Here is a 26,617-nt window from a genome sequence, read left to right on the forward strand (position 1 = left end):
GCATAGCTAGCTTTGCTACTACTGTCTCACGCCTTCGTCACAGCGAGAGACAGAGACGTCATCACTCCGCGCCGCAGCCTGCTGATCAGCGTGTCGCGGTAAATGCCCGGTAGAAGCAGCTGATGGTGTCTCCGGGGAAATATGTCGGTGTTTCATGATGAGGTGGAGATCGAGGACTTTGAGTTTGACGAGGAGACGGAGGCCTATTACTTCCCTTGTCCCTGTGGTGACCGCTTCTGTATAACCAAGGTGAGCGTCGCCTCCGCGGTCCTAGCCAAAGTCCGTATCAGATCTGGGATTTTAACTTAGATTCAGCTGTAGGACAGACCGACACTGACCCGCTCACAGAAACATGTTCCTTATCGTTCAGTAAAGTGTTCGGCGCGTGATTCGGCTACAGATAATGACACATTTCTCCACTTATTTGGAAGTTATGTTATTATTTTGCTTTGTAAGTTATTTTTGTTTTAATAGCTTTTTAGCCGGATTTGAAGTGAAAGCTCTTATTTCTGTTCTTTACCTCCCGCTGAACCCAAATCCTCCTCTGTAAATCCTGCTGGATATGTCCATGTTGTGGCTTTTACACGTTGACCTTTGACCTGCTGGCTGACCTCAGTCCCTGTTTGTTGCTGCAGGAGGACCTGGAGAACGGAGAGGAGGTGGCCGCATGTCCCAGCTGCTCGCTCATCCTGAGAGTCATCTATGACAAGGTTAACCTTTGACCTTTCCAGGGGAGGGTTAGGTCATGAGTATGTTGACCCCGAGTTTCATACGCTGACCTGAACCCGACCTTCTTGAAGAAACTGAGAGTTTGTTGAACCTCGTTTGTTCTGAAATGTTTCTTTGCTCTTCAGGAACTTTTCTTGTGTGGAGAAACGATTGAAGCTCCATCAAAACCTGGACTGCAGCGAGTTCAGACCTGAACCAGAACCAGAACCTGGACCTGGACCAGAACCAGAACCTGGACTGCAGCTCCAAGTGGAACCCTGCTGGTCTGCTGGTGGTGCGTTCATGTTTCTGCAGGATTCTCTGAACCCGTCTGTTCGGACCAGAACCGAGTGCTGCGATACACCAGCCTGACATAATCTGTTGAAATAAATCTGATTCTGCTCCAATATTTAAACTTGTTGGCAGTTTTTCCGCTTCAGTTCAGACTTTCTGCAACTTTCCTGACATTAAAAGCAACAGGAAAGAGAAACTCTAACTCTAAAGAGAAAACGGAAAGAGAAAAACCTGGAACCAGTTTCAATCCACCTGTCAGGTGACAGGATGTCTCCCTCTAGTGGAGGAACTTTGAACTGCAGCATGAATTGATCATTAATGCAACTTCAGCATCAAAATATGTCAGAGCAGGAAGAGACTTTATGCAATGGACTAAATTATAATAAAACTTTCATTCTTAATGACTAAGCAGCTTTACTTTGCAGCTGAACTCAATTTATGGACATATTTAAGGAATAAAAGCCGTTGATCTGTTCCTGTTCAGAATAATCAGATCTTTGTTCAGTTTGAAAGTTCTGGTTCTTCAGACCAGTTACTGTTACCATAGTGACTGTTACCATAGTGACTGTTACCATAGTGACTGTTACCATAGTGACTGTTACCATAGTGACTGCAACTGAATGGTTACATGAAAACTTTAAAGGGGATTTATTATTGATATAACAGTTGAAGTTCTGGTCTCCAGGTCCAGAACCAAACAGTCCAGAACCAAACAGTCCATTTGGTTCTTTTTTGTTTCTGTTGGAGTGAAAACCCAGTAAATGTTTGTTCCCGTTTCGGATGATTTAGTTTTAAAGTTGAATTTGATGACTGTACTTTGAATAGGCCACTGAGCTGGTTTAAAGAACAAAAGACAAACTCGTCTTTCCTTTTGCTTGCAAATAACTCATATAATAAATACAGTTATTTACATGGAGTCATGAATGTGAAATCCAGTGCAGCGTCTCATTGGCTACACCAGGCGAGGCGCAGCGTCTCATTGGCTACACCAGGCGAGGCGCGGCGTCTCATTGGCTACACCTGCTCCTCCTTGTTGATGATGTTCTTCAGCAGTGTGACCAGCGGTTTCTGCCTCCCTTCCTCCCAGCTCTTCATGAATCCTCCGTAGCGTTTCCCGCCGGCGGCCCGCTCCAGCGGAAGTGCTTCATCTTGTAGGATCCGTCCTTCTTCTCCTGCAGCAGCTGCTCTTCCTCGTCCTCCTCTTCGTCGCTGCGCCTCCTCATCTCGGCGGGGAACGCCTCGGCCGACTCCTCCTGCACGTCGTTGGACGCGTAGACCTTGACGGGGCGGCGTTTGGCCGACCGGCTTCCCCCAGCGGAAATGCTCCATGGAGTAGGAGCGCTTGGCCTGCGGGCGGCGGGGGGGGGGGGCGGCGACAGGTGGGCGTCACCTGGGACCAGGGGTGTCTCGGCCGTCAGGTCGGAGCGGCAGGCGTGGATGCAGTCCTGCGACCCAGAGGATCAGATCCAGCTGAGCCTTAATATTGTTCTGAACCACAATAACATTAAACTTTGATAGCAAACATTTCACTGGATCTGATCAATAATACGGCTACCGCAAGGCATTCTGGGGCATGTAGGCAGAGGAAATTTAATTTAAAAAGCTTTTTACCCAAATATTCTTCAGAACCGATTTAGAAAATAAAATGAAAATTAACCAGGATTTTAAAAACAAATGAAACCAGGCTTTTCACTTAAACGTTATGGAACTACATTGCTCTCAACAATCTAGATTAATTATCAATAAAAGTCATTTTTCAATCAAAAAGTTTTTTTTTTGTTCTGTTTTTTTTTAGATGAAAATCACATAAAATCAAAATAAGCCCCATTTTTCACTAACGCATCATTATCAGCGATGCTACCTCCCACCAGCAGGTGGCAGTATTCATTTTCTCCTCTACTGCCTCATTTACCATCAGATATAATATCACAAATTCACTGCTAATATTTCTAATTTATTTCCACAAAACCTGTAATTTTGATCTCAATAAAAATGCTGACGGATGAGCTGATCGGTGAATTTGATCAGGAAAACCAATATTGATTAGTATTGAACAGTGAAAGTGATTGATGTGGTTTTGGTTGAATATTGAGGATCATTTTACCATCATGCTGCTCTCGCTGTTCAGATCCTGGCAGCTCAGACTCTCCCAGCATTGGCTGGCCGCTCCTCTGGCTCCGCCCACAACCACCACGGCCACCAATAGCCACGCAGGACACATGACCTGTCCACCAATCACAGACCACATCTCATTATTAACCACTTCAATGTTTCATCCTTAACATTTTTATGGCTGTAATAAATAATCAAACTTCCATGATGAAGAAAATAAAACATTTTAGGTGAGATTCCAAAACATGACAGTTTATTTTAAGCGTTAGCTAAAAACTAACTTTTCTGTTTTATTGAATCTAAACATTTGAATTTCTGATGAACAGAGTGAAAAATCAAAACTCACCACAGTTTGATGTTTCTTCTTCTTCTTGTTATTATTGCTGGTGGATTCTGGGAGGTGAAGACTTCTTCTTCTTCTTGGTCGCTGCTGTGCTCTGAAGCTTGGAGCGGCTCGTTTATATCCTGCCTGTCAAGGACACACACACACACACACACACACACACACACACACACACACACACACACACACACACACACACACACACACACACAGCGTAGCGTCATTCCTGGTGGTCAAACACACACACTACCAATCAATGGAGCGTCTTCCTCCCATCACAAAAACATTTTTTCCTCTCAGATTTTGTCTTTATACTTCATGATTTTTTTCCATGTTCAGGGCTTAATAATAATCTAAGCGTGTCCTGAGTGAAAGGTCAGAGGGCGGGTTGTAGGATTAGCGCCCAGGTGTGATGCGGTAACCGCGGCAGGCTGGGATTCAAACCTGCAGCTGCTGCTTTTGTTGAGCCTCAGCGGCGCTAATCAGCGATTAGCTTATTTTCCAGGAAGTTGAGCTGCTCTTCACTCGGCAGGTTTTCCATCACAGACGTTCGTAAAAACACCAGGAGTCTCATCTTAACAGTTCATCAGCCAGGAAGCGCTCTGCTAATCCGCTAACCATTAGCTTAGCATTGCAACATTTTGCTAACCTGGAAACTTTTAGCTTCCTGAAATTACTTGGCTGGTTTGCTTATCAACAGTTAAGATTCAACAACTGATCAGATTCATCAGTTGTTAAAATAATCGTCAACTATAACCCATCAAGTGTGACCTGGACTCAGAGAGCCAAGCTGAACTTTCACCTTTTCATCCCTACATGCAACATTCAGCTGATACTGTAAACCAGTTGGTTAGCATGTGGCGACAGTGGGAGGGAATAACTCGCCAAAAACTGGAGCCGGTGTGAGCGCCATCATGAGGAGAGAAGAAGAAGTTTCTCTACAAGACGAAGGAAACATGTTAAAGAATTTCTCACTTCATTTATTTATTTTGCTCCATTTGGAGTGGAAATATTTTGAACGCCTCGGGATTCCCCCAGAGGAAGTGGCTGCTACCCCGCGACCCGACCCGATAAACGGCAGAAGATGGATGGATGGATGATGGATGGATGATGATGGATGGATGGATGGATGATGGATGGATGATGGATGGATGGATGGATGATGATGGATGGATGGATGATGGATGATGGATGGATGGATGGATGGATGATGGATGGATGATGGATGGATGGATGATGGATGGATGATGGATGGATGGATGATGGATGGATGGATGGATGGATGATGGATGGATGTTGGATGGATGATGGATGGATGGATGATGGATGGATGATGGATGGATGGATGGATGATGGATGGATGGATGATGGATGGATGGATGATGGATGGATGATGGATGGATGATGATGGATGGATGGTGATGGATGATGGATGGATGGATGATGGATGGATGATGGATGGATGATGGATGGATGGATGATGGATGGATGATGGATGGATGATGGATGGATGGATGATGGATGGATGGATGGATGGATGATGGATGGATGTTGGATGGATGATGGATGGATGGATGATGGATGGATGATGGATGGATGGATGGATGATGGATGGATGGATGATGGATGGATGGATGATGGATGGATGATGGATGGATGATGGATGGATGGATGATGATGGATGATGGATGGATGGATGATGGATGGATGATGGATGGATGATGGATGGATGGATGATGGATGGATGATGGATGGATGATGGATGGATGATGGATGATGGATGAAATCTAATGAAATCTAATCCAGCCAACACTTTTCTGTGGATGTAAATAAATATTTAGAAGCTGAATGCTCCACTCGCTAACACCTACGCTAACATGTTAGCATAGCAGCCTTGCATTTCCCTTGCTGCTGATTGGCTGAAACCAAACAGGGAATATGAGGAAGGCCGTTAGCGTTAGCATTAGGGCTGAAAGTTTTCCTCCAATGATTCGACTTCCCTGATCATTAAAACTCCTGGAGGAAAATGTACCTGAAGCTTCGTTAGTTTATGTTTTATTATTGTGCGGCGTGTTCTGGCGGGGGCATTATGAGCGTTGCGCGGAGCTCTGACTTCCTCCTCTTCAGGAAAACGTTATAGAAGCTAAAAATGAAACATTGGACTCATATGGATATGAACAGGAATTAGTCCATGTTTTATAAATAGTTGAATCTGATTATTGGATTAATCGGAACAGTAATCTATAGATTACTCATGACTAAAATATTTGTTTACAACAAAGCATTAGCATTAGTTAGCATTAGCATTAGCTGCTCTCAGACCTCAGGACATATTTGGAGTCTGAAGCATTAAAATCAGCAGCTGCTGAGATTTAAGAGCAAAAATCTAAAATATTCACATTTTAACATGAAAATCAGTTCAGAGAAAACATCTGGAGTTAATCTGATTCATTTAGGATCAGATCTGACTTTCCTCCAGCTGCTGATCTCTCGTCTTTATTTGTCTTTATGAAGCAGAAATTCAGTTTTTGATTTTCTGAACGTTTGAAGTTTTGCTACTTAAAGTCGTTCAGACAGAGAATCGTTTTCTCCTTAATGGATCCAATGGAAGCAGAACCCATTAGAGCTCAACCTTGAACACACAGTCCATTAAACACACACACTGAGACACACTGAGACACACTGAGACACACACTGAGACACACTGAGACACACTGAGACACACTGAGACACACTGAGACACACACACACACACTGAGACACACACTGAGACACACTGAGACACACTGAGACACACTGAGACACACACTGAGACACACTGAGACACACTGATACACACTGATACACACTGAGACACACTGAGACACACTGAGACACACACACTGAGACACACTGAGACACACTGAGACACACACTGAGACACACTGAGACACACTGAGACACACTGAGACACACTGAGACACACACACTGAGACCACTGAGACACACACTGAGACACACTGAGACACACTGAGACACACTGAGACACACACTGAGACATACTGAGACACACTGATACACACTGATACACACTGAGACACACTGAGACACACTGAGACACACACACTGACACACTGAGACACACTGAGACACACACTGAGACACACTGAGACACACTGAGACACACTGAGACACACTGAGACACACACACTGAGACACACTGAGACACACACTGAGACACACTGAACACACACTGAGACACTGAGACACACTGAGACACACTGAGACACACTGAGACACACACACTGAGACACACTGAGACACACTGAGACACACTGAGACACACTGAGACACACTGAGACACACACTGAGACACACTGAGACACACACTGAGACACACTGAGACACACTGAGACACACTGAGACACACACTGAGACACACTGAGACACACTGATACACACTGAGACACACTGATACACACTGATACACACTGAGACACACTGAGACACACTGAGACACACACACTGAGACACACTGAGACACTGAGACACACTGAGACACACTGAGACACACACACTGAGACACACTGAGACACACTGAGACACACACTGATACACACTGAGACACACTGAGACACACTGAGACACACTGAGACACACACACTGAGACACACTGAGACACACACTGAGACACACTGAGACACACTGAGACACACTGAGACACACACTGAGACATACTGAGACACACACTGATACACTGAGACACACACACTGAGACACACTGAGACACACTGAGATACACACTGAGACACACACTGATACACACTGAGACACACTGAGACACACTGAGACACACTGAGACACACTGAGACACACTGAGACACACTGAGACACACTGAGACACACTGATACACACTGAGACACACTGAGACACACTGAGACACACACACTGAGACACACTGAGACACACTGAGATACACACTGAGACACACACTGATACACACTGAGACACACTGAGACACACTGAGACACACTGAGACACACTGAGACACACTGTGACACTGAGACACACTGAGACACACTGAGACACACTGAGACACACACTGAGACACACTGTGACACACTGAGACACACTGAGACACACACTGAGACACACTGAGACACACACACTGAGACACACTGAGACACACTGAGACACACTGAGACACACACTGATACACACTGAGACACACTGAGACACACTGAGACACACTGAGACACACACTGATACACACTGAGACACACTGAGACACACTGAGACACACTGAGACACACTGAGACACACTGATACACACTGAGACACACTGATACACACTGAGACACACTGAGACACACTGAGACACACTGAACACACACTGAGACACACTGAGACACACTGAGACACACTGATACACACTGAAACACACTGAGACACACTGAGACACACTGAGACACACTGAGACACACTGAGACACACACTGATACACACTGAGACACACTGATACACACTGAGACACACTGATACACACTGAGACACACTGAGACACACTGAGACACACACACTGAGACACACACTGAGACACACACTGAGACACACACTGAGACACACTGAGACACACTGAGACACACTGAGACACACTGAGACACACACACTGAGACACACTGAGACACACACTGAGACACACTGAGACACACTGAGACACACTGAGACACACACTGAGACACACTGAGACACACTGATACACACTGATACACACTGAGACACACTGAGACACACTGAGACACACACACTGAGACACACTGAGACACACTGAGACACACACTGAGACACACTGAGACACACTGAGACACACTGAGACACACTGAGACACACACACTGAGACACACTGAGACACACTGAGACACACACACTGAGACACAACTGAGACACACTGAGACACACTGAGACACACTGAGACACACACACTGAGACACACTGAGACACACTGAGACACACTGAGACACACTGAGACACACACTGAGACATACTGAGACACACTGAGACACACTGATACACACTGAGACACACTGATACACACTGATACACACTGAGACACACTGATACACACTGAGACACACTGAGACACACTGAGACACACACACTGAGACACACTGAGACACACTAGACACACACACTGATACACACTGAGACACACTGATACACACTGATACACACTGAGACACACTGAGACACACTGAGACACACACAAGACACACTGAGACACACTGAGACACTGAGACACACTGAGACACACACACTGAGACACACTGAGACACACTGAGACACACACTGATACACACTGAGACACACTGAGACACACTGAGACACACTGAGACACACACTGAGACACACTGAGACACACTGACACACTGAGACACACTGAGACACACTGAGACACACTGAGACACTGAGACACACTGATACACACTGAGACACACACACTGAGACACACTGAGACACACTGATACACACTGACACACACTGATACACACTGAGACACACTGAGACACACTGAGACACACTGAGACACACTGAGACACACTGTGACACACTGACACTGAGACACACTGAGACACACTGAGACACACTGAGACACACACTGAGACACACTGAGACACACTGAGATACACACTGAGACACACTGATACACACTGAGACACACTGAGACACACTGAGACACACTGAGACACACACTGAGACACACTGAGACACACTGAGACACACTGAGACACACTGAGACACTGAGACACACACGACACACTGTGACACACTGAGACACACTGAGACACACACTGAGACACACTGAGACACACACACTGAGACACACTGAGACACACTGAGACACACTGACACACTGATACACACTGAGACACACTGAGACACACTGAGACACACTGAGACACTGATACACACTGAGACACACTGAGACACACTGAGACACACTGAGACACACTGAGACACACTGAGACACACACTGATACACACTGAGACACACTGATACACACTGAGACACACTGACACACTGAGACACACTGAGACACACACTGAGACACACTGAGACACACTGAGACACACTGATACACTGAAACACACTGAGACACACTGAGACACACTGAGACACACTGAGACACACTGAGACACACACTGATACACACTGAGACACACTGATACACACTGAGACACACTGATACACACTGAGACACACTGAGACACACACTGAGACACACACTGAGACACACACTGAGACACACACTGAGACACACACTGAGACACACTGATACACACTGAGACACACTGAGACACTGAGACACACTGAGACACACTGAGACACACTGAGACACACTGAGACACACACACTGAGACACACTGAGACACACTGAGACACACACTGATACACACTGAGACACACTGACACACTGAGACACACTGATACACACTGAGACACACTGAGACACTGATACACACTGAGACACACACTGATACACACTGAGACACACACTGATACACACTGAGACACACTGATACACACTGAAACACACTGAGACACACACTGAGACACACTGAGACACACTGAGACACACTGAGACACACTGAGCACACTGAACACACTGAGACACACACTGAGACACACTGAACACACTGAGACACACTGAGACACACACTGAGACACACTGAAACACACTGAGACACACACTGAGACACACTGAAACACACTGAGACACACACTGAGACACACTGAGACACACTGAGACACACACTGAGACACACTGAGACACACTGAGACACACTGAAACACACTGAGACACACACTGAGACACACTGAGACACACTGAGACACACTGAGACACACACTGACACACTGAGACACACACTGAGACACACTGAGACACACTGAAACACACTGAGACACACTGAGACACACTGATACACACTGAGACACACTGATACACACTGAGACACACTGAGACACACTGAGACACACTGAGACACACTGAAACACACTGAGACACACTGAGACACACTGAGACACACACTGAGACACACTGAACACTGAGACACACACTGAGACACACTGAAACACACTGAGACACACTGAGACACACACTGAAACACACTGAGACACACTGAGACACACTGAGACACACTGAGACACACTGAGACACACACTGAGACACACTGAAACACACTGAGACACACTGAGACACACACTGAAACTGAGACACACACTGAGACACACTGAGACACTGATACACACTGAGACACACTGAGACACACTGAAACACACTGAGACACACACTGAGACACACTGAAACACACTGAGACACACACTGAGACACACTGAAACACACTGAGACACACTGAGACACACTGAGACACACACTGAGACACACTGAGACACACACTGAGACACACTGAGACACACTGAGACACACTGAGACACACTGAGACACACTGAGACACACTGAGACACACACACTGAGACACACACTGAGACACACACTGAGACACACTGAGACACACTGAGACACACTGAGACACACACTGAGACACACTGAAACACACTGAGACACACTGAAACACACTGAGACACACTGAGACACACTGACACACTGAGACACACTGAAACACACTGAGACACACTGAGACACACTGAGACACTGAGACACACTGAGACACACTGAGACACACACTGAGACACACTGAAACACACTGAGACACACTGAGACACACACTGAGACACACTGAAACACACTGAGACACACTGAGACACACACTGAAACACACTGAGACACTGAGACACACTGAAACACACTGAGACACACACTGAGACACACTGACACACTGAGACACACTGAGACACACACTGAGACACACTGAGACACACTGAGACACACTGAAACACACTGAGACACACTGAGACACACTGAGACACACACTGATACACACTGAGACACACACTGAGACACACTGAGACACACTGAGACACACACTGAGACACACTGAAACACACTGAGACACACTGAGACACACTGAGACACACACTGAGACTGAGACACACTGAAACACACTGAGACACACACTGAGACACACTGAGACACACTGAGACACACTGAGACACACTGAAACACACTGAGACACACACACTGAGACACACTGAGACACACTGACACACTGAGACACACTGAGACACACACTGAGACACACTGAGACACACTGAGACACACTGAGACACACTGAGACACACTGAGACACACTGAGACACACTGAGACACACTGAGACACACTGAGACACACACTGAGACACACTGAGACACACTGAGACACACTGAACACACTGAGACACACTGAGACACACACTGAAACACACTGAGACACACACTGAACACACTGAGACACACACTGAGACACACTGAGACACACTGAGACACACTGAGACACTGAGACACACACTGAGACACACACACTGAGACACACTGAGACACACACTGAGACACACTGAGACACACACACTGAGACACACTGAGACACACTGAGACACACTGAGACACACACTGAGACACACTGAGACACACTGAGACACACTGAGACACACTGAGACACACTGAGACACACTGAGACACACTGAGACACACTGTGACACACTGACACACTGAGACACACTGAGACACACTGACACACTGAGACACACACACTGAGACACACTGAGACACACTGAGATACACTGAGACACACTGATACACACTGAGACACACTGAGACACACTGAGACACACTGAGACACACACTGAGACACACTGAGACACACTGAGACACACTGAGACACACTGAGACACACTGAGACACACACTGAGACACACTGACACACTGAGACACACTGAGACACACACTGAGACACACTGAGACACACACACTGAGACACACTGAGACACACTGAGACACACTGAGACACACTGATACACACTGAGACACACTGAGACACACTGAGACACACTGAGACACACACTGATACACACTGAGACACTGACACACTGAGACACACTGAGACACACTGAGACACACTGAGACACACACTGATACACACTGAGACACACTGATACACACTGAGACACTGAGACACACTGAGACACACACTGAGACACACTGAGACACACTGAGACACACTGATACACACTGAAACACACTGAGACACACTGAGACACACTGAGACACACTGAGACACACTGATACACACTGAGACACACACTGATACACACTGAGACACTGATACACACTGACACTGAGACACACTGAGACACACACACTGAGACACACACTGAGACACACACTGAGACACACACTGAGACACACTGATACACTGAGACACACTGAGACACACACACTGAGACACACTGAGACACACTGAGACACACTGAGACACACTGAGACACACTGAGACACACTGAGACACACACACTGAGACACACTGAGACACACTGAGACACACACTGATACACACTGAGACACACACTGATACACACTGAGACACACTGATACACACTGAGACACACTGAGACACACACTGATACACACTGAGACACACACTGATACACACTGATACACACTGAACACACTGAGACACACTGAGACACACTGAGACACACTGAGACACACACTGAGACACACTGAGACACACTGAGACACACTGATACACACTGACACACACTGATACACACTGAGACACACTGATACACACTGAGACACACTGAGACACACTGATACACACTGATACACACTGATACACACTGAGACACACTGATACACACTGAGACACACTGATACACACTGAAACACACTGAGACACACTGAGACACACTGAAACACACTGAGACACACTGAGACACACACTGAGACACACTGACACACTGAGACACACTGAGACACACTGAAACACACTGAGACACACTGAGACACACACTGAGACACACTGAAACACACTGAGACACACTGAGACACACTGAAACACACTGAGACACACACACTGAGACACACTGAGACACACTGAGACACACTGAGACACACTGACACACTGAGACACACTGAGACACACTGAGACACACTGACACTGAGACACACTGAGACACACACTGAACACACTGACACACACTGAGACACACTGAGACACACACACTGAGACACACTGAGACTGATACACACTGAGACACGATACACACTGAGACACACTGAGACACACTGAGACACACTGAGACACACTGAAACACACTGAGACACACTGAGACACACACTGAAACACACTGAGACACACTGAGACACACTGAAACACACTGAGACACACACTGAGACACACTGAAACACACTGAGACACACTGAGACACACACTGAAACACACTGAGACACACACACTGACACACTGAGACACACTGAGACACACTGAGACACACTGAGACACACTGAAACACACTGAGACACACTGAGACACACACTGAAACACACTGAGACACACACACTGAGACACACTGAGACACACTGATACACACTGAGACACACTGAGACACACTGAAACACAGACACACACTGAGACACACACACTGAGACACACACTGAGACACACTGAAACACACTGAGACACACTGAGACACACTGAGACACACACTGAGACACACTGAGACACACACACTGAGACACACTGAGACACACTGAGACACACTGAGACACACTGAGACACACTGAGACACACTGAGACACACACACTGAGACACACACTGAGACACACACTGAGACACACTGACACACTGAGACACACTGAGACACACTGAGACACACTGAAACACACTGAGACACACTGAACTGAGACACACTGAGACACACTGATACACACTGAGACACACTGAACACACTGAGACACACTGAGACACACTGAGACACACTGAGACACACACTGAGACACACTGAAACACACTGAGACACACTGAGACACACACTGAGACACACTGAAACACACTGAGACACACACTGAGACACACTGAACACACTGAGACACACTGAGACACACTGACACACTGAGACACACACTGAGACACACTGAGACACACTGAGACACACTGAGACACACACTGAGACACACTGAGACACACTGAGACACACTGAAACACACTGAGACACACTGAGACACACTGAGACACACACTGAAACACACTGAGACACACACACTGAGACACACTGAGACACACTGAGACACACACTGAGACACACTGAAACACACTGAGACACACTGAGACACACTGAGACACACACTGAGACACACTGAGACACACACTGAACACACTGAGACACACACACTGAGACACACTGAGACACACTGAGACACACTGAGACACACTGAAACACACTGAGACACACTGACACACTGAGACACACTGAGACACACACTGAAACACACTGAGACACACACACAGACACACTGAAACACACTGAGACACACACTGAGACACACTGAGACACACTGAGACACACTGAGACACACTGAGACACACACTGACACACTGACACTGAGACACACTGAGACACACACTGAGACACACTGAGACACACTGAGACACACTGAGACACACACTGAGACACACACACTGAACACACACACTGAGACACACTGAGACACACTGAACACACTGAGACACACTGACACACACTGAAACACACTGAGACACACACTGAAACACACTGAGACACACACACTGAGACACACTGAGACACACTGAGACACACTGAGACACACACTGAGACACACACTGAGACACACACACTGAGACACACTGAGACACACACTGAGACACTGAGACACACACTGAGACACACTGAGACACACTGAGACACACTGAGACACACTGAGACACACTGAGACACACACTGAGACACACACTGAGACACACTGAGACACACTGAGACACACACTGAGACACACTGAAACACACTGAGACACACTGACACACACTGAGACACACTGAGACACACACACTGAGACACACTGAGACACACTGAGACACACTGAGACACACACTGAGACACACACACTGAGACACACTGAGACACACTGACACACTGAGACACACTGAGACACACTGAGACACACTGAAACACACTGAGACACACTGAGACACACTGAGACACACACTGATACACACACTGAGACACACTGAGACACACTGAGACACACTGAAACACACTGAGACACACTGAGACACACTGATACACACTGACACACTGAGACACACTGAGACACACTGAGACACACTGAGACACACACTGAGACACACTGAGACACACTGAACACTGAGACACACACTGAGACACACTGAGACACACTGAGACACACTGAGACACACTGAGACACACTGAGACACACTGAACACACTGAGACACACTGACACACACTGAGACACACTGAGACACACTGAGACACACACTGATACACACACACTGAGACACACTGAGACACACTGAGACACACTGAGACACACTGAAACACACTGAGACACACTGAGACACACTGAGACACACTGAGACACACTGAGACACACTGAGACACACTGAGACACACTGAGACACACTGAGACACACTGAGACACACTGAACACTGAGACACACACACTGAGACACACTGAGACACACTGAGACACACTGAACACTGAGACACACTGAGACACACACACTGAGACACACTGACAACACACTGAGACACTGAGACACACTGAGACACACACTGATACACACTGATACACACTGAGACACACTGAGACACACTGAGACACACACACTGAGACACACTGAGACACACTGAGACACACACTGAGACACACTGAGACACACTGAGACACACACACTGAGACACACTGAGACACACTGAGACACACTGAGACACACTGAGACACACACTGATACACACTGATACACACTGATACACACTGAGACACACTGAGACACACTGAGACACACTGAGACACACACACTGATACACACTGAGACACACTGAGACACACTGAAACACACTGAGACACACTGAGACACACTGACACACTGAGACACACTGAGACACACACTGAGACACACTGATACACACTGAGACACACTGAAACACACTGAGACACACTGAGACACACTGAGACACACTGAAACACACTGAGACACACTGAGACACACTGAGACACACTGATACACACTGAGACACACTGAGACACACTGAGACACACTGAGACACACTGAGACACACACTGACACACTGAGACACACTGAACACACTGAGACACACTGAGACACACTGAGACACACACTGAGACACACTGAGACACACTGAACACACTGAGACACACTGAGACACACACTGAGACACACTGAGACACACTGAGACACACTGAAACACACTGAGACACACTGAGACACACTGAGACACACTGAGACACACACTGAGACACACTGAGACACACTGAACACACTGAGACATACACACTGAGACACACACTGAGACACACTGAGACACACTGAGACACACACTGAGACACACTGAGACACACTGAGACACACTGACACACACACTGAGACACACTGAGACACACTGAGACACACTGAGACACACTGATACACACTGATACACACTGAGACACACTGAGACACACTGAGACACACTGAGACACACACTGAGACACACACTGATACACACTGAGACACACTGAGACACACTGAGACACACACTGAGACACACTGAGACACACTGAGACACACTGAGACACAATGATACACACTGAGACACACTGAGACACACTGAGACACACTGAGACACACTGAGACACACTGAGACACACTGAACACACTGAGACACACTGAGACACACTGACACACTACACACTGAGACACACACACTGAGACACACTGAGACACACTGAAACACACTGAGACACACTGAGACACACTGAGACACACACACTGAGACACACTGAGACACACTGAGACACACTGATACACACTGAGACACACACTGAGACACACTGAGACACACACTGATACACACTGAGACACACACTGAGACACACTGAGACACACTGAGACACACTGATACACACTGAGACACACACTGAGACACACTGAGACACACTGAGACACACTGAAACACACTGAGACACACTGAGACACACACACTGAGACACACTGAGACACACACTGAGACACACTGAGACACACTGAGACACACTGATACACACTGAGACACACTGAGACACACTGAGACACACTGATACACACTGAGACACACTGAGACACACTGAGACACACTGAGACACACTGAGACACACTGAGACACACACACTGAGACACACTGAGACACACACTGAGACACACTGAGACACACTGAGACACACACTGATACACACTGAGACACACTGAGACACACTGATACACACTGAGACACACACACTGAGACACACTGAGACACACTGAAACACACTGAGACACACTGAGACACACTGAGACACACACTGATACACACTGAGACACACTGAGACACACTGAGACACACTGAGACACACTGAGACACACTGAGACACACACACTGAGACACACTGAGACACACTGAGACACACTGAACACACTGAGACACACTGAGACACACTGAGACACACTGAGACACACACACTGAGACACACTGAGACACACTGAGACACACTGACACACACTGAGACACACTGAGACACACACTGATACACACTGAGACACACTGAGACACTGAGACACACTGAGACACACTGATACACACTGAGACACACTGAAACACACTGAGACACACTGAGACACACTGAGACACACACTGAGACACACTGAGACACACTGAGACACACTGAAACACACTGAGACACTGAGACACACTGAGACACACTGATACACACTGAGACACACTGAGACACACTGAGACACACTGAGACACACTGAGACACACTGATACACACTGAGACACACTGAGACACACTGAGACACACTGAGACACACTGAGACACACACTGAGACACACTGAGACACACTGAAACACACTGAGACACACTGAGACACACTGAGACACACTGATACACACACACTGATACACACTGAGACACACTGAGACACACTGATACACACTGAGACACACACTGAGACACACTGAGACACACTGAGACACACTGAGACACACTGAGACACACACTGAGACACACTGAGACACACTGAGACACACTGAACACACTGAGACACACTGAGACACACTGAGACACACTGAGACACACACACTGAGACACACTGAGACACACACTGAGACACACTGAGACACACTGAGACACACTGAGACACACACTGATACACACTGACACACTGAGACACACTGAGACACACTGAGACACTGATACACACTGAGACACACTGAAACACTGAGACACACTGAGACACACTGAGACACACACACTGAGACACACTGAGACACACTGAAACACACTGAGACACACTGAGACACACTGAGACACACTGATACACACTGAGACACACACTGAGACACACTGAGACACACTGAGACACACACTGAGACACACTGATACACACTGAGACACACTGAGACACACTGAGACACACACTGATACACACTGAGACACACACTGAGACACACTGAGACACACTGAGACACACTGAGACACACACTGAGACACACTGAGACACACTGAGACACACTGAGACACACTGAGACACACACTGAGACACACTGAAACACACTGAGACACACACTGATACACACACACTGAGACACACTGAGACACACTGAGACACACTGAGACACACTGAGACACACACTGATACACACTGAGACACACACTGAGACACACTGAGACACACTGAGACACACACTGATACACACTGAGACACACACTGAGACACACTGAGACACACTGACACACTGAGACACACACTGATACACACTGAGACACACACTGAGACACACTGAGACACACTGAGACACACTGAGACACACTGAGACACACTGACACACTGAGACACACACACTGAGACACACTGAGACACACTGAGACACACTGAGACACACTGAGACACACACTGAGACACACTGAGACACACTGAGACACACTGAGACACACACTGAGACACACACTGATACACACGAGACACACTGATACACACTGAGACACACTGACACACTGAGACGCACTGAAACACACTGAGACACACTGAGACACACACTGAGACACACTGAGACACACTGAAACACACTGAGACACACTGAGACACACACTGAGACACTGAGACACACTGAGACACACTGAAACACACTGAGACACACTGAACACACTGAGACACACTGAGACACACTGAGACACACTGAGACACACACACTGAGACACACTGAGACACACTGAGACACACTGAACACACTGAGACACACTGAGACACACTGAGACACACTGATACACACTGAGACACACTGAGACACACTGAGACACACTGATACACACTGAGACACACACTGAGACACACTGAGACACACTGAGACACACTGAAACACTGAGACACACTGAGACACACTGAGACACACTGAGACACACACTGAGACACACTGAGACACACTGAGACACACTGATACACACTGAGACACACTGAGACACACTGAGACACACACTGAGACACACTGAGACACACTGAGACACACTGAGACACACTGAGACACACTGAGACACACTGATACACACTGAGACACACACTGAGACACTGAGACACACTGAGACACACTGATACACACTGAGACACACACTGAGACACACTGAGACACACTGAGACACACTGAAACACACTGAGACACTGAGACACACTGAGACACACTGAGACACACACTGAGACACACTGAGACACACTGAGACACACTGAAACACACTGAGACACACTGAGACACACTGAGACACACACTGATACACACTGAGACACACACTGAGACACACTGAGACACACTGAGACACACTGATACACACTGAGACACACTGAAACACACTGACACACTGATACACACTGAGACACACACTGAGACACACTGAGACACACTGAGACACACTGAGACACACACTGAGACACACACACTGAGACACACTGAGACACACTGAGACACACTGAGACACACACTGATACACACTGAGACACACTGAGACACACTGAGACACACTGAGACACACTGAGACACACTGAGACACACTGAGACACACTGAGACACACACTGAGACACACTGAGACACACACTGAGACACACTGAGACACACTGATACACACTGAGACACACTGATACACACTGAGACACACTGATACACACTGAGACACACTGAGACACACTGAGACACACTGAGACACACTGAGACACACACTGAGACACACTGAGACACACACTGAGACACACTGAGACACACTGAGACACACTGAGACACACTGATACACACTGAGACACACACACTGAGACACACTGAGACACACTGAGACTGAGACACACTGAAACACACTGAGACACACTGAGACACACTGAGACACACTGATACACACTGAGACACACTGATACACACTGAGACACACTGAGACACACTGAGACACACACTGATACACACTGAGACACACTGAGACACACACTGATACACACTGAGACACACTGAGACACACTGAGACACACTGAGACACACTGAGACACACTGAGACACACACTGAGACACACTGAGACACACTGAGACACACTGATACACACTGAGACACACTGAGACACACTGAGACACACTGAGACACACTGAGACACACTGATACACACTGAGACACACACACTGAGACACACTGAGACACACTGAGACACACTGAGACACACTGAGACACACTGAGACACACTGAGACACACACACTGATACACACTGAGACACACTGAGACACACTGAGACACTGACACACTGATACACACACACTGAGACACACACACTGAAACACACACAACACACACTGAAACACACACACACACACACACTGAAACACACACACACACTGAAACACACACACACACACACTGAAACACACACACACACACACTGAAACACACACACACACACACACTGACACACACACACACTGATACACACTGAGACACACACACTGAGACACACAGTGACACACACTGACGTCCTGGAAAGAAAAAACAAAACAGGAAGTGATGAAGTCAGAGCAGAAAAACTTTTCCTGTTTTTAACTTGATGTCATATTAAATATTTTCATTCTGATTCTGAGGAAAACTCAGAGTTTTATTAAGTGTAAAAGATAAATTCAACTTGAACTATTTTATGTCTATTTTTCATGGAAAGGATATTAAGTGAATTATTAATTGAACTAAAACGATTCGGATGCCGGGCTGAAGCCGTCATTGTTTCAGTTTGAATCAGATTGTAGAGAAAATGTTTCCAGATCTTCATTCATCATCAGCAGCTGGAAGATTTTTGGTTTTTCTGAGAATTTAACATTTTCTGACTTTATTCCCAACAATACCAATAAATATTAGCTATGATTCATCTTCAAATGTTTCAAACCACAGAGTTCATGTCATAAACTCTAAATGCTGCTGGTGAACTTTCTTAAATTTTTATGTTTTAATAAATTAAAATAGTTCAAGGATTACTGGTGCAGTATCGCCGCACTCCAGAAGGTGGCAGCAGCGCACCGAGCGCTCAGCTCCCTTCAGTAAACCAAAGAAACATTATTAGAAACAGTTGCTGATCAATTCAATATCTGCAATTCTTCCCGTCACCACCAGGTGGCGGATCAATAAAACCTTGGTGTTGTGGATGACGTCACTGCGCTGCAGAACATTTTCCATGTTTATGGTTTAAACAAATGATGTAATTCCACAGTGTGGCCGTCAGAGGGCGCGCTGACTTCAACAAATGGAATAAAATAAAATTTTATCAATTAAATGTTTTTGAATCAAGATTTTGAGAACATTATAGATATGAATTATTTATTAATGATGTTAAGTGGAGCAAAACTTTTACTAAGATATTATTTTATCAGGGATAATAAATATTAAATATTTTACACATAAATAAAATCAATACAGAAAATAAATAAAAAGCTTCCAACTCAGCTAAAATGAGAAAATAGATATAATAATTAATATGACATAAATTCCTCCAGATTGACCCCAGACCACAATTATTCATACCCCACAGGAATAATTAATCTGCTGGCCTATAAAAGCAGAAATTAAAGTCATTTATTTATTAATATTCAACAAATCAAGAAGGAAGTGTGTGTGTATCAGTGTGTGTATCAGTGTGTGTCTCAGTGTGTGTATCAGTGTGTGTATCAGTGTGTGTGTGTATCAGTGTGTGTGTGTCTCAGTGTGTGTGTGTCTCAGTGTGTGTGTGTCAGTGTGTGTGTGTCTCAGTGTGTGTGTATCAGTGTGTGTGTCTCAGTGTGTGTGTCTCAGTGTGTGTATCAGTGTGTGTCTCAGTGTGTGTGTATCAGTGTGTGTGTGTCTCAGTGTGTGTTGTGTGTGTATCAGTATCAGTGTGTGTATCAGTGTGTGTGTGTCTCAGTGTGTGTGTGTCTCAGTGTGTGTGTGTCTCAGTGTGTGTCTCAGTGTGTGTGTGTCAGTGTGTGTGTGTCTCAGTGTGTGTGTATCAGTGTGTGTGTCTCAGTGTGTGTGTCTCAGTGTGTGTATCAGTGTGTGTCTCAGTGTGTGTGTATCAGTGTGTGTGTGTATCAGTGTGTGTGTGTCTCAGTGTGTGTATCAGTGTGTGTATCAGTGTGTGTGTGTCTCAGTGTGTGTGTGTCTCAGTGTGTGTCTCAGTGTGTGTATCAGTGTGTGTCTCAGTGTGTGTATCAGTGTGTGTCTCAGTGTGTGTATCAGTGTGTGTGTCTCAGTGTGTGTATCAGTGTGTGTCTCAGTGTGTGTGTCTCAGTGTGTGTGTGTCTCAGTGTGTGTATCAGTGTGTGTATCAGTGTGTGTGTGTCTCAGTGTGTGTGTGTCTCAGTGTGTGTATCAGTGTGTGTGTATCAGTGTGTGTATCAGTGTGTGTATCAGTGTGTGTGTGTCTCAGTGTGTGTCTCAGTGTGTGTGTTTCCACCTCACTGAGCCGTTGACCCATTTCCTGCCTCAAGTCCCTGAGGGTCAGCCTGTCAGTGGGCGGAGCCTCCAGAGGTCACATGACTCGGATCAGGACTTTGATTAGACCAGATGTGACGATCTGTGGAATTGAATTAGAATCATGTTTTATTAATTATTTTCGTTTCTCTAATAACTTTTACTTTTTTTTATGGAATTAATGAATTTTTTTTATTTAATTTGAATTTATTGTTGAACCAAAAATTTATATTAAATCAACTGAACATTTTTTAATTGCTTCTTGTTTCACTTTTTATGTTTTTTTCTGATCTGCAGCTTTAAGACTAAAGACCAAAGAGCTTTTAATGATAACGGGGTCCAAAGGGCGGTTCGGGGGCCGCTTGTGGCCCTCAGAACAACTTTGAGCGGCCCTCAGTCACAAGTCAAACAAAATGTTCAAGATAAGATGGAAGATAAATGTCATGTAATTTATTAGTCATTAATTTGTTCAGTTTTTGGTTTATTGACAAATAAATGAGGAAATAAATAACTTTAATTAAAACGAAAAATACTGGAGAAACTGGAATAGTTTCAACTTGAATGATACAGACCAGTAGGAACCAGTAGAACCATTAGAACCAGTAGAACCAGTAGAACCATTAGAACCATTAGAACCAGTAGAACCATTAGAACCAGTAGAACCAATAGAACCAGTACAACCATTAGAACCAGTAGAACCAGTAGAACCAGTAGAACCACTAGAACCAGTAGAACCAGTAGAACCATTAGAACCAGTAGAACCAGTAGAACCAGTAGAACCAGTAGAACCACTAGAACCAGTAGAACCACTAGAACCAGTAGAACCAGTAGAACCAGTAGAACCATTAGAACCAGTAGAACCAGTAGAACCAGTAGAACCATTAGAACCAGTAGAACCAGTAGAACCAGTAGAACCATTAGAACCAATAGAACCAGTAGAACCACTAGAACCAGTAGAACCAGTAGAACCATTAGAACCAGTAGAACCACTAGAACCAGTAGAACCAGTAGAACCATTAGAACCAGTAGAACCAGTAGAACCATTAGAACCATTAGAACCAATAGAACCATTAGAACCAGTAGAACCATTAGAACCATTAGAACCATTAGAACCATTAGAACCAGTAGAACCATTAGAACCAGTAGAACCAGTAGAACCATTAGAACCAGTAGAACCAGTAGAACCAATAGAACCACTAGAACCATTAGAACCATTAGAACCAGTAGAACCATTAGAACCATTAGAACCAGTAGAACCACTAGAACCAGTAGAACCATTAGAACCAGTAGAACCATTAGAACCACTAGAACCAGTAGAACCATTAGAACCAGTAGAACCAATAGAACCAGTACAACCATTAGAACCAGTAGAACCAGTAGAACCAGTAGAACCACTAGAACCAGTAGAACCAGTAGAACCATTAGAACCAGTAGAACCAGTAGAACCAGTAGAACCAGTAGAACCACTAGAACCAGTAGAACCACTAGAACCATTAGAACCAGTAGAACCATTAGAACCAGTAGAACCATTAGAACCATTAGAACCAGTAGAACCATTAGAACCATTAGAACCAGTAGAACCAGTAGAACCATTAGAACCATTAGAACCAGTAGAACCAGTAGAACCATTAGAACCAGTAGAACCATTAGAACCACTAGAACCAGTAGAACCATTAGAACCAGTAGAACCATTAGAACCATTAGAACCAGTAGAACCAGTAGAACCATTAGAACCATTAGAACCAGTAGAACCATTAGAACCATTAGAACCAGTAGAACCACTAGAACCAGTAGAACCATTAGAACCAGTAGAACCATTAGAACCACTAGAACCAGTAGAACCATTAGAACCAGTAGAACCAATAGAACCAGTACAACCATTAGAACCAGTAGAACCAGTAGAACCAGTAGAACCACTAGAACCAGTAGAACCAGTAGAACCATTAGAACCAGTAGAACCAGTAGAACCAGTAGAACCAGTAGAACCACTAGAACCAGTAGAACCACTAGAACCATTAGAACCAGTAGAACCATTAGAACCAGTAGAACCATTAGAACCATTAGAACCAGTAGAACCATTAGAACCATTAGAACCAGTAGAACCAGTAGAACCATTAGAACCATTAGAACCAATAGAACCAGTAGAACCATTAGAACCAGTAGAACCATTAGAACCACTAGAACCAGTAGAACCATTAGAACCAGTAGAACCATTAGAACCATTAGAACCAGTAGAACCATTAGAACCAGTAGAACCATTAGAACCAGTAGAACCAGTGCACCCAGTACCTCTGAGGTTCTGTCTGTCTCCCAGCGTCTCGGTCCAGCTGGGCTCATGGAGCGGAACAAACGGCGCCTCCTTAATCCGATTATCCACGGTGTGAACACCGCTTCCTGAGACGAGCAAAGATGGCCGCCAGCATCAAGACGGCGCCACGCTGCGTTGGCTCCATTGGTGTCCCAGTGGGCCCGGCGGCTCCAGATGATGACCCGGGTTCTGTTCGGTTCTGTGGATAATTCCCCTTTTTGCTCAAACGGAGCCGAGACGCTGCGACGCCGACATCACTGAACGCCGCTGTAGCCGCGTGGAAACGTCTACTTCCTGTAATGCCGCTCACCCGTTCTGCTTCCTGAAACCGGACCGGACCGTGGCCTAAACAAAACCTTTGTCACATTTTGTCAGTAAACCTGAGACCATCGGATTTAAGTTCTGACCCGTTTTAGGAGCGCCGTCACTTTGAATGCAACATTTACAAACAGAATCAGGCCAAACTCCTTTGAAAAGCAGAAGTGGAGCCTCCTGTACAGCCAGCCATAAAGCAGCAAGAGGTTTCTGCATGGTGGGGTTGTTAGGTAATGGGCCGGTCTTATCAATATGTTCTGGTGCTACCGGCCCTTTAAGACCCATGATGTGGATCAGGCTGAAGAGTTTGGAGGATTTGGGTCCAGAAGGT

General features: G+C 45.9%; 1 protein-coding gene and 1 pseudogene across 1 annotated transcript; one reads left to right on the forward strand and one right to left on the reverse strand.

Annotated features, from left to right (window-relative positions):
- On the forward strand, window positions 1-2,209 carry LOC129356809 (diphthamide biosynthesis protein 3-like). Its single transcript, XM_055026356.1, has 4 exons — window positions 1-249; window positions 636-710; window positions 855-1,003; window positions 2,090-2,209. Exons 1-3 carry the CDS (start codon window positions 142-144, stop codon window positions 921-923), a joined length of 252 nt encoding a protein of 83 aa, XP_054882331.1. The 5' UTR covers window positions 1-141; the 3' UTR covers window positions 924-1,003; window positions 2,090-2,209.
- LOC129356808 (pro-opiomelanocortin-like) lies at window positions 1,693-26,009 on the reverse strand (annotated as a pseudogene).
- Window positions 26,010-26,617: the final 608 nt, after the last annotated feature.

Source organism: Poeciliopsis prolifica, unplaced genomic scaffold (genome assembly GCF_027474105.1).
Source record: "Poeciliopsis prolifica strain line A6 unplaced genomic scaffold, Auburn_PproV2 SCAFFOLD195, whole genome shotgun sequence".
Lineage (NCBI taxonomy): Eukaryota > Metazoa > Chordata > Actinopteri > Cyprinodontiformes > Poeciliidae > Poeciliopsis > Poeciliopsis prolifica.

What these genes read in the sequence shown, in the direction of transcription:
- LOC129356809 (XM_055026356.1), top strand. Translation starts at nt 142, where the DNA reads ATGTCGGTGTTTCATGATGAGGTGGAGATCGAGGACTTTGAGTTTGAC. An exon ending in ACCGCTTCTGTATAACCAAG is followed by an intron (nt 250 to 635) that starts GTGAGCGTCGCC and finishes TTGTTGCTGCAG; the next exon opens with GAGGACCTGGAGAACGGAGA. An exon ending in TGAGAGTCATCTATGACAAG is followed by an intron (nt 711 to 854) that starts GTTAACCTTTGA and finishes TTTGCTCTTCAG; the next exon opens with GAACTTTTCTTGTGTGGAGA.